This window comes from Poeciliopsis prolifica, unplaced genomic scaffold (genome assembly GCF_027474105.1).
Source record: "Poeciliopsis prolifica strain line A6 unplaced genomic scaffold, Auburn_PproV2 SCAFFOLD049, whole genome shotgun sequence".
In the NCBI taxonomy this organism is placed as follows: Eukaryota; Metazoa; Chordata; class Actinopteri; order Cyprinodontiformes; family Poeciliidae; genus Poeciliopsis; species Poeciliopsis prolifica.
The window spans coordinates 1,296,006-1,307,274 of NW_026562424.1; the positions used below are offsets into that span (position 1 = coordinate 1,296,006).

At 42.2% G+C, this 11,269-nt stretch overlaps 2 protein-coding genes across 2 annotated transcripts; both read right to left on the reverse strand.

The window, feature by feature from the left end:
- Positions 1-724: 724 nt before the first annotated feature.
- LOC129377694 (cytochrome c oxidase subunit 6B1) lies at positions 725-2,106 on the reverse strand. The gene is made up of 4 exons (XM_055057804.1): positions 1,938-2,106; positions 1,318-1,423; positions 1,088-1,188; positions 725-909 (listed from the first exon to the last, which is right to left on the reverse strand). Exons 2-4 carry the CDS (start codon positions 1,421-1,423, stop codon positions 856-858), a joined length of 261 nt encoding a protein of 86 aa, XP_054913779.1. The 5' UTR covers positions 1,938-2,106; the 3' UTR covers positions 725-855.
- A 1,466-nt stretch (positions 2,107-3,572) lies between these two features.
- On the reverse strand, positions 3,573-10,988 carry fam234a (family with sequence similarity 234 member A). The gene is made up of 12 exons (XM_055057713.1): positions 10,902-10,988; positions 9,567-9,859; positions 8,823-8,933; positions 8,571-8,753; positions 7,574-7,698; positions 7,367-7,499; positions 6,349-6,481; positions 6,143-6,283; positions 5,977-6,064; positions 5,748-5,900; positions 5,522-5,624; positions 3,573-5,051 (listed from the first exon to the last, which is right to left on the reverse strand). Exons 2-12 carry the CDS (start codon positions 9,823-9,825, stop codon positions 4,837-4,839), a joined length of 1,644 nt encoding a protein of 547 aa, XP_054913688.1. The 5' UTR covers positions 9,826-9,859; positions 10,902-10,988; the 3' UTR covers positions 3,573-4,836.
- Positions 10,989-11,269: the final 281 nt, after the last annotated feature.

Below are 11,269 nucleotides of genomic sequence, written 5' to 3' on the forward strand. Positions count from 1 at the left end.
TGAGTTATGATTTATTTCTACATTACAGACATAAGTTTTACATACAAAGAACAGTTTTTCTCCTAACCAGGCTAAATGAACTAATTTTACTAAGTTTGTTAATTTTGAAAATGTATATAAAAATAAAAAAGCACATCCCAAAAATTATACCTAAAATCAATTCCTGGTACTTTTTAGTTTCATGCTGTAGTGGAAACTAAATCTATTTATTCCCTGAAAATGACTGAAACCTGAATTTATTCATTATATTTAGAAACATTTTGGTTCTAATTTTCAGCCAGTTAAGAACTATTTTCCTCATCAGTCCAGCTAAATAAAACTAATTTAGATCATTAATGTCATCTGACCTGAAATGTATGTCATCCTTTTTAAATAATACATTTTTAGCAAAAACATCCATGAAATGTCAATTAGTGAAAATAACACAAAGAGAAAAAAACAGATTCCAACCAGGTGACAAGCAACTTTTATCTAAAAACTATTTCTGGTATTTTAATTTACATTCAAAAGTATTTTATTGATCTCAAAAGGAAATTAAATCCCATTCTAGTATTTTGTTGTTAAAAAATCAATGGATTTATTCCCTGAAAAATGACTAAAATATGCATTTATTCAGATGCATGTGCAAAAAGATCATTTATTTTTCTTATTTTTAGTATTTTACTAAGAGCCGTTGTGCGTTGTTGCTGTGATCAGAGGGAAAGCACTCAGTAGACTCCATAAATATATCCTGAGACATTTTAATGCAGAATCTGCTGTACATTTAATGGTTTTGTAAGGAATGACCATTCAGTTTCAGTTTGCTGCTGAGCAGAGTGGTCGCAGTGGAAACATTCAGCTAACAGCGTTACATCCTCAGATCTTCCCTGGAAACGTCCCGTCTTCTCTCTGCCCGTCCCATTTCTCGACCTGAAGGGTCAAAGATCACAGGAAAACAATTAGAAGGATTTTCATCCACTCTGATGTTTACTGACATTTCCAGGTGAAATTCAGCAGATCTGACCAAATTCATGAAAATGCTCAAACAGTCTGTGTTCAGGAATGAAGTACTGTCTTTATTTTAAGTGAAAGTATTGAGTGTATTTACCCAGCCCATGGGGCACAGGGACTTGTAGACCCTCCTGTACCACTCACAGGGGGTGGTGTCTACTCCTTTAGCATTCAGAGCTTTCTGGCAGCGGTGATAGTCTGGAATCAGAGAAAATGAGGACAAATCCACATTTACACATTAAAAGTCACCCAGACAGAACCGGCCGACTTTAAAGCTGGACTTATTGCTTCATCAGGTTGTGCTGTGACCTTGAGGAGAATCCTTACCCAGGTAGTTGGACCAGCAGTTCCTCGTCTGGTTCTGGTTCGGGAATCGGGCATCAAAGGGAGCGGTTCGGTACTGCTCCAGTTTGGCCTTAATGTCCTCAGCCATCTTTAATAATAAAACAATCAATATCAATGAAAACTGCCTTATTGTTGTACCTTCATGTGGCCACCAGTAGTGACGTAGATACTTTACGTCGTCCTTTATGTGAACTGCATAAAGGAAAAAAGGCCCGGTTCTGTTCCTGAATGTTCGCACTGAAAGCCGGTTCTGTTCCTGAATGCTCGCACTGAAAGCCCGGTTCTGGTACCGCAGCGGATTATTTCCTCCTTCACGGAAAAAACACTAACAAACCGAAAGCTGCTGGTTCTTCGCCTCCGTGTATTGCGACTCGCTGCCGGAGGAATTTCCTCTCTGCTTCTTTTCCGCAGAAACAGGTTCGGCTTGTCGGTGTATTTTTTATTTTTATACAGTTGGCCTTCATTAAACCTCGTTTTAAACAGCCTGGAGAACAAACAATGTTCAACGCCGGCAGCTAAGGTGGTTCCCCGCCTGCAATCACCTCGGGCCGGTGTAAAAAGCCCGTTTAAACGCTGAGAGACGCCATGAAGGTGAAGATTACCTTTTTCGATGCGGCGAGAGCTCAGAGTCTTTACAGCGGGCGGCTCGGGGCGCGTGCTTCCTCACTGACGGGCAAAGAGCGCGAAGCGCGTGCGCTCCGGTTCGGAGAAACGTCTCCGTGCAGTCCTGTTCTGATGATATGGCGGACCGCTCAGGTCACATTGAAATGACAAACTGAGCGAGTCTGAAGTTCAGACTTCCTGTTCGCAGGTCTAGCTAAATGAACTAATTTTACTAAGTTTGTAAAAGGAAACCCGGAGAGCCTGAAGCCCTTATCAGGAGCAGGAGGAAGATTTTATTGTGTTTAAAGTAGTGTCTAATACAAAAACATTAAGTTGAAGAAAGCGAAAGAACGTTGTAATTACTGTTAATAATTAACAGAAATTGAGTTTTTAGGTAAAATCGTGTTTCGTTTTGGCATTCAGCCCACATATACTCATTATAATCAAAGGGGGAACAAACGGAGCTTCGCCTGATGACACGTCGTGCAGAAACTCCCGTGTTTTACTGGATGTTTTTGCGCGTAGGCAGGGCGCGGGCTGAGTCTAATTACTGGAGTCGTGTACACGCGCTCGCTGGGATGAGCAGATTGCCGGGATATTTTCCACACCGATGTCAGAATAAAGCAGAAAGTAAAAGTGGAGCAACGCCGCTGATACTGAACGCGTCACATCTGTTGGTTGTGTATTATTCTCACTATAGCGACGGAGCGCTTCCAAACAGCGCGCCGAGAGAGAGCGTCTACGTATGCACGTCAGTCTGTACGTGGTGACGCACTGTAAGCCGCGCAGGCGCTCTGTGTTCGGATCGAGAACCGGAGTTTTCTGTAGGACCTTCTATGGCTGCTGAGTCCTGTCTGGAAAGTTTCCATATTAAGATGTGAACCACAGAGCTGCTTCTATTTTTGATAATCGTTGAACTGACATTTTTAAATATTTCACATTACCCAAATATTTTTAGTTTAACAACTTTTGATGAAGTTAAGATGTTTCAACTGGCATGTCTCATTTCATAAAAATAAATCACAAAAACCAGATGCTCTGGGAGCAATTCAGAAATGTTCTGAAGTTTCATGTCTGAAGCTTATTGTACATACATAGGGGCATTATAGATAGAAAAATTGAAGACAATTCGAAATTTATCTCTTTTTTCTAATTTGAAAAATTTTGAAAAAAAAAATTGCTGGAAAATTTTTTTTTTACAAGAATCTTGGAAAGACTGAGATTAAAAATATATACATTTATATAATCATTATTGCAGACGGGTCAATAAAGAAAATATCTGAAACTGTTAAAAACTCAACAAAGGAAACATCCAATCATTTCTGAGCTGTCATGGAACCAATTATAATAAAAAAACAGCCACTTCCTGTCTTCTCTAGTTTCTGTTTCCTGTCAACGTTTTATCCCCTTAATTACAACCTGCTTGATATAAACACAGTGACAAAGCAATTCCACCAACAAGCAAATAGATATGTAATACATAAATATAAGGCATTTCTGTTAATTAATACATTAGTTTTTTATTTTTTGCTCTTTCAAACGTTTTTTTCCCCACAGAAAGTCCAGATTGCTCCTTTAGCTGATCTGGTTCTGGTGGTTCTGGTGTCTCTTCTCGTTAAAGAAACAAAAACACATTTCCACGTTCCAAACTAAAGTCTTTATTTTAAAAAGTAATTTATTTAATCCAAACATTTCATCAAATAAAATGTCAACTCCAAACGTTTTAATATATTAAAGCAAGAAAATCTACAACCAAGAGAGAGTTTCTGTTTTTGCTCGTTATGAGGAGGAAACAAGAAGCAGATCCAAAGAACCACAGAGTTATGTTCCATAAATGATTCATGCAGTTTCAGCTCCAGTCCTGCACATTTGAAAACTTCCAGCATCTTGGATTCAACACAAAACATTTATATCTAAACTGACAGCAAATCCACAACAGTAAGTATTTGTTAGTGTTGGTTTGGTTCTGTTCTGAACCAGAACCAGTCGCTCCATTTCCTGCTGTGTCGCAAAAATGTTTCCTTTAAGGCTTCAGCGGTTAAAACCAAAACACGACACAAAGATGCTTAAACGTGAAAACCGTCCAGCTTCGATCAGATCTGGTGCAGTAAATGCACCGTCCAGTTTCAGCAGGTTCCTGAACGCAGCAGCAGTTTTCAAGAGTTCTGATTGGACGCTGACAAACGGCCGCATCTGATTGGATGCTGATAAACGGCCACATCACCACAGAATGGACGGGAAAAAAAGGAACATCGAGAAAAACCCCTCAAACTTCTGGATTAATCTCAGAAATTTTCTAGAAAAAAAACTTGAAGATTTTAGCTGAAAAAGTGACATTTTCTAAAAAGCTAAAAAGTTTAATTTCAGACATTTATAAGTTTAAAAAGTGAAAAATGTTTCACTTTTGAAACTTAGAAATGTTCAGATTTGAGTTTTCTGCAGAAACATTTTGATTATTCAAATTCAGACATTTCCAACTTTCTTTCTAGAACATTTCTAAAGTTAATCTCAGAAATTTGTTCCTTTTTTCTGTCAAATGGAGACTTAAAGATGTAATGTAATGTTTTCCAGCATATTTTTAACGTTTCAAACTCAGAAATTTCCAAGTACTTTCTTCAAAATTTCTGGTCTAATAATTTTTTTTCAATCTCTAGTGGCTGTCATGCGTTGTCATAGTAACCTCATCTTCACCTGTCCAGGTGTCAGGAAGAATCTTTCCAGTTAAAGTAAAGCAGGAAGGACTTTCTTTGGCTTGTGAAAAAGTAAGAGCTTTGGTTTTGTAATGAGGAACAGTCGCAGCATGGCGGCCATGTTTGACCAGTTGGCGGCCATGTTTGACCAGTCGGCGGCCATGTTTGACCAGTTGGCGGCCATGTTTGACCAGTCGGCGGCCATGTTTCACCAGTCGCTGCTGAAGCGCAGTCGGTTGAATGCTTCCCGGACTTCGCCGTCGCTGGGCGTCTGCTGGCTGGTCCCGATGTGGCGGACGCTGCTTATTGGGACGTCCTGCTTCAGCTTCCTCTTGGTGAGAACCACGGCGCCGCCCGCCTCGCCCTCCTCCGGCCCTGTCAGCAGGAAGTAGGCGGCGTGGCGACCGCGCTCCATCAGAGTGGCTGGAAAAGACGGGAGAACGGTTCCAGAAAACGCTGCTCAACTTTCTCACTTTTTAACCCTCAGAGTATTTCAGTTGGATTTCAGGACCAACAGGAAGTTTGAAAGGACATGAGTCTCAGATTTCAAAATATTTTACAGCTACAATCTGAAAAGTGTTTGTATTTCTAGAAATTTTTCATCAGATATTTTTAGAGAATTATTGACTTTTAAAACTAAAAAAACATAAATCTCAAATTTCTGAGTTTCAAGTGAAACATTTTTGACTTGAAACTCAGAAATTTTCTGTATTTTTGTTAGAATTTTGTTCATTTTTTCTGTTAAATTCAGATTTAAAGACGTAACTTTAAGTAAAAAGAAATACAATTGATGTGATTTTCATGACCTCCATGTTGAATCCATCCCATAATGTGGTTGGGTTTCCTGGGCTTAGCCCCGCCCCCAGCATGATGCTGCCTCCGCCTGGTTTTACCTCTGAAGGCGACGATGCGCTCCACGCCGTGGCTGAGCTCCAGCAGGACGTTGGGGTAGAGCGGGTGCAGCATGTAGGAGCGCGGGGAACCGCCAGACGACTCCTGCACAGAGCAGAACCGGGCTGAGAGGAGGCTCCGGGCCGAGCGGCGGCTCCGGGCCGAGCGGCGGCTCCGGGCCGAGCAGTGGCTCCGGGCCGAGCAGTGGCCGACATCAGCAGAACCTACCGATGAGTTGGACCCGGACCGAATCAGGCCCCAGAACATAAAGACTGACACCGAGTTGGTGGTGTGGACGGCGTCGAGTCGGGCCGGGCCGGCGCCGGGCTGCAGCTGCTCCGCCCACAGCAGACTGCCGGTCCCTCCGTCCAAGATGCAGACCTGCAGGACAGACGGGCCTGGGGGTCCAAACGGGTCGACATGGGGGAGGAAGTTCTGATGATGAAGATGAACTCACCTTGGTGGAGTTTCTAACATCATCATCTTCAACTTCAACCACAAGATCAAGAACTTCGTCTCTGTTGAAGTGACCGAAGGACGGAAAGCTGGCGGAGGAAACAGAGAGAAGCATCAAGAGAGAGCAAGACAGACATAGATATATAGACATAGACGGGCCGTCGGACCCCCCGGTGGAGCTGGCGTTGAATCTCCATCGTCTCTTCAAGGAAAGTCCGTCCACTAGCGCCACCTCTCTTTGAGAAACAACCAGCAGGTCAGAGGAATCGTCCCAGTCTTTGGTCCTCAACAAACGTCTAGCCTCCGATCTGCAAATGGAGACATGAGACCCGAAAACCCTGATGCATGCTGGGTAACGCAGGCTGGCTCTTACAGGTAGATGGGCACGAGGCCCGTTGCGTCGCTGGCCGTTTTCTCCAAGTGTTTGTCCCGCTTCAGATCCTGACCCAGACCCGGTTTGGCTCTGGCTGCGATGTCCCAGAGAGGCATCCCGAACACGCCGGAGGCTGCGGGAACAAGCTCAGGTTAGCTTCACACCGCTAACTCTGCTGCTTCCAGCGACCAACAGCTGTACTACGATACGCTGCAGCAATGTCCAGCGAAAACGTCCAGGGGAAATGCAGCTCTTTGCTGCTTCTGGTTGAGAATTTGGGCCGACATCATCATCATCTGCATAGATACCAACTTTCCACCATTTTGTTCTGTTTCTGGATCCTGAACAGTCGGAAGTTTTGCTCTCTCCTTTTTCCTTTTGGAGAGCCACGAAGCGCAACCATGGCAACAAGATATTGTTTTTATAGCCGGAAGCAGCTGATTAGCATCTCAACTATGACCCTACACTCAGATATTTTCAGATTAATGTCAGAAATTTGAGTTAAAAAAAATTTAATAAAATTTCAAATGCCAAATTTTAGATTTTTAAAAATTTTTGGCATATCAAAGTAAATGAGGAGGATTAGCAAATGTAGCTAAAACGATTTGGTTCCATCCAGAACGTGTTAGCAGTTAGCATGTCGTCCTCAGACTAGAGAACAGGTCATACAGCAACAGTCTTCAGTCAGAGGCTTCTTAAGTTCACTGCATGACTGACTGCTGCTGGAGATAATCAACCACAATGACTCTGAATGATATGAAATATGACGACATTTAATTGATGTTTTTGATGAATAAAGTTTCTGAGTTTGAATTTCAAACTTTTAGAAAACTAGAGAATGAAACCCGCCTGTTGAGTCGATTTTAAAATAACTGATCACTTTTAAAATAGCCAAAAGGCAACACAGTAGTTTTTCAGAAATTTCCTCTAATGAAAATGTTTTCTTAGTTTCAGTCTTCGTTAGTTTTAGTCGCCACATTAACTCTGATCCGGGTCGGACGGGATTTGAGCTACCAACCTCTCTGCAGCAGCATGTAGTACGATCCTCCCATGGTGCGGTGCAGCAGGTGGCTCTGCGTGGCGCCGCCGTCGATGGTGACCTCCGACCCGATCCGATCCCCCTTCTGCCCAGAGAGCAGCACCAGCTGCGTCTGCGGGTTTGGACAGGAAGCGGTTAAATCCGACGGGTCGGATCAGAACCGCCGTGACGCAGCAGCTGGTCTACCTGTGTGCCGTTCAGCAGCAGCAGAACCACGTCGCCAACCTGGTCCCCGTCCAGATCCGGGACACTGAGGACGGGCAGGGAGACGGACAGAACCGAGGGCCGAGGCTGCTGCCAGGACACCACACCTGGAACCAGAACCGGGTCGTAACTAGTTACATTCACCAGAGTAACTTTCTAGGAAAACAAAAAAAACATTTTTTACTCCTTTTCACTTTTACTTGAATAATTTCATTATGAATTATTTCTTGTCTTACTTCAGTAAAATGAAAGACAAACATGTTTTAACCAGCAGAAACAGTTTCTGTTAAAACTTAATTCATTTTTAATAACAAAAAAAAAATCTGGAAACATTTTCTTTTGCCTGATTTTGTTATTTTTGATGTTTATATCCAGTATTGTCCTTTTCATTCTTAAGATAACAAAATTTCCACTTAACTTCATATTTTTCCATCTGATGATGAAATTTTTAAATGTTAAATAATGATAATTTGATCAGTTACTCAGTATGTTTTATTTCATATGTAATGGTTTTGTCTGAAGACAGTCAGGCTTCACTGTGTCGGTTAATATTAATATTTACAGAATAAAATCGTAATGTTACAAAAAGAAGGTAATAATTTTATGACAACTCAAATATAGAATAACAAAAATGAAAATGAGGATTGTTGTACTTTTACAGATCAGATAATATTTCATCTTTTAACTCATCAGCATCAAATTTTTATCAGGATTTTGAAATGAGATCAACAGATTCTGATTCCTCAGAGCTTCTCATTAAAACAGCTTAAAAATGGAAAACTATGTAGATTTTTCTTCAGTTTTAGCTTCATCACTGCTCTGACTGTGATGTTCTGATTTTCAGTCTGAATACTCCAGATAATGATTAATCGATTAATTTATGGTTATTGTCATAGTAATTTAAGCCTCACTCCTAATTTCAGAACATGATCTACAGATCAAGGACGGTAAAGTTTTCTTCTCTGGTAGCTTGGCTCACCGTTGTGTTTGTTGACGGCGGTCAGGTTGTCAGAATGGGACAGCAGGCAGTGCCAGGATGAACTGGTCCCAGTCTGCAGGCCGCACTGGGCCCAGTGCAGCTCGCCCCCCAGCGGCCGCTCCCACAGCGTCTCTCCTTTGGTCCCGTCCAGCGCCAGCAGGAACAGACACGGCGAAGTCAGGCCTGGAGACAGACTGAGAATCAAACTACCAACCTCAGCCGCAGGGAAACGGCGACCGAACGCGACTCCACCTGCGTCAGAACACGACTTGTTTGGAGAACTTTCTGGGCTTCTGATGACGATCAGGACGTCCATCACCTTGTCGCTGTTGGCGTGTTCAACAGCCAGGAAGTTGTAGGTCACTGTGAGAGGAGAGACGGCGCTTAGAGTCCAGAGCTCCAGCGATCAATCAGTTATTGAATCCTTCACTAATTTAGTAATCGATGAAAGGCTGTCTGCTGAAAGAACACATTCAGATCAGTAAAGGAGCCAAAGCTGCACAAAATACAAACATTTTGCTTTTAAGATAAAACAAAAATCAAACCAGAAAATAATGTCTGAACTTCTCAGTTTTAGCTAAAAAAATGATATTTTCTCCATTTATCATTCAGTTAATCCATGAAATAATCCCCATGTCAGCCATACGCTGTGCTGATGCGCAGCAGGCCTGAACTTCTGCTGCCAAACCTTCACTGCTGCGTTTCAGGAAGTAAAATGTTCATTTCCTGATGTAAGAAGGGAAATATATTTCTATATTCTAATGCATTTCTAATATTGTATGAAAAACATATAATATAAAGTAGAAAAAATAGAATGTGGCAATTTATAAATCTAATTAATTGTCTGTGTGATGAATTGTCATTATAATCAATTAATTGTTACATCAATTAACCATCAGAATAATCAATTAATGACTAATTAATCGTCTGACTAATCGATCATCAGATGAATTAATCATAACAGTCTAGAATAGCTGATTAGAATAATCTGCCTGCCTGCGTCGGAGAAGTCTCGGCTCCAGTTCAGGTGGTACTGCGGCCGCTCTGGGCAGGGGATGACGAAGGAGAAGGCGAAGACGACGGTGAGGCAGAGGAAGAGCGAGAGGAAGAACACCGCCGTCCTCCAGTGGCTCATCCTGGACAATCCCACCTTGCAGCTCTTCTGCTGCAGCTGCGCCGCGGCCGCGGCCGCCTCCGGCCCGTCTCCTGCCGATTTCAGAGGGGAGTCCTCGGTGTCCTGCTCTGCTGTCTCCATGGCAACGCCTTCACAGCATCGCCGGCCTGTTGAGCTGAAACAGGAAGTGGCGTGAGAACCAGGAGGAAACGCTCAAACTGAGCTTTTTGAAAACATGGTGGTGGCAGCATCATGTCAGGGGAAGATGGATGGATGTCAAGAAAACCTGTTTGAGATCGTTATGGGATGGGATAGGTCAAAGGTCAACAACCTTTAAAACCCTAACTTTCAGTTTAACTAAACTGTTATTTCTGAACAGCAACATGGCTGAGATTATTATGTTTTATACAAAAATAATGTACCCAGAAATAAGGAATATTCTTTTGTGAAAATATTATAAATATATTACATTAAAAACATTAAAAAGCTGAAGAAGAACTGCTAACGCTAGAATGATTTACTTGTTATAGATTTCTTAAACGAGCTGATGAAGAAGCTGGTTCTGGGGAATAATCAAGAAAATTATGATAATCATCTTCACAGGACTGTCTTCATGGAGTATCTTCAGTCAGAGGCTTCTAATGGGTCTCTGTAATACAGACCGCTACAGGAGTTACTTTCCAGCCCACAGCTATAAGCTAGAATGGCCTAGTTGAAGTCCAGACATAAATCCAAGTGAGAAGCTGTGTGGTGAGGATCACAGATGATTTTCCTCGTGTTTATCAGTTTGTTGTTTTAAAGAGACAGACTCCGGTTCTCTTTGCTGCATCATCCTCTGCGGTTCGGAGCCCATTCAGACGTGCCAGAACTGGTTCCAGAACCAGATGCGCCCAAAAACAAAACGCCCAGCAGAACCTGGCGTTCAGAACCAGAACAACCCGCCCAGTCGGTCCCGGTGCCTCGGCTCATTTCTGCCAGTTAAACCCGGGCAGCTTCAAACCCTCACAACAACAAAATCTAATCAGTTTCAATAAAATGATTTGGTTTTACTGGGCAGATAAGTTCATGAAATTAGATCAAAAACTGGTGAAGCTACTTTTCCAAAACAAGTTGTTCAGTAAATGCTAACAGCAGCAAGATCGATATCTTTGCTACAAACACGTATTATTTCAGTTAAAACAATAAAAAGCGGAATTAAAAGAAGAAGTTTTTCTTACGTTAACTTTCAACCGATCTTCGTCGGTCACTGATTCTGGTTCCGGTTCTGCTGCTGCCCAGATCTGCGCGAACTAATCAGAGATCAGCAGAACGTCAATGTTTTTTTCACCTTCACTTTGTCTGACAGGTGTTATTGATGGAAATATTTATACGTTTTACCAACAAAATTTGTATAAAACAATGATAACACCGATTTTCTACGACAATCTCATCTAAAATTAAATGTATCCTTTAAAAAAAAACCTGTCGGAGTGTGACGGTCTGCAACCTGACAGTCTAAATTCAGGGATTAAATTTACCGAGGAACTCGCGTTAGGGCGTTGTGATTGGTTGATCTAGATCTGTAGCGCCATTGAAGTTACTGCGT

Excerpts from the sequence above, each read along its gene's own strand:
- LOC129377694 (XM_055057804.1), bottom strand. The coding sequence starts at position 1,423 with ATGGCTGAGGACATTAAGGCCAAACTGGAGCAGTACCGAACCGCTCCC. Across the intron at positions 1,189-1,317 it reads CTGCTGGTCCAACTACCTGG|ACTATCACCGCTGCCAGAAA; the intron begins GTAAGGATTCTC and ends CTCTGATTCCAG. Across the intron at positions 910-1,087 it reads CCCTGTGCCCCATGGGCTGG|GTCGAGAAATGGGACGGGCA; the intron begins GTAAATACACTC and ends TTGACCCTTCAG.
- fam234a (XM_055057713.1), bottom strand. The coding sequence starts at position 9,825 with ATGGAGACAGCAGAGCAGGACACCGAGGACTCCCCTCTGAAATCGGCA. Across the intron at positions 7,699-8,570 it reads CGCCGTCAACAAACACAACG|GTGTGGTGTCCTGGCAGCAG; the intron begins GTGAGCCAAGCT and ends TTCTGGTTCCAG. Across the intron at positions 6,065-6,142 it reads AACGCCAGCTCCACCGGGGG|CTTTCCGTCCTTCGGTCACT; the intron begins GTCCGACGGCCC and ends TTCCTCCGCCAG.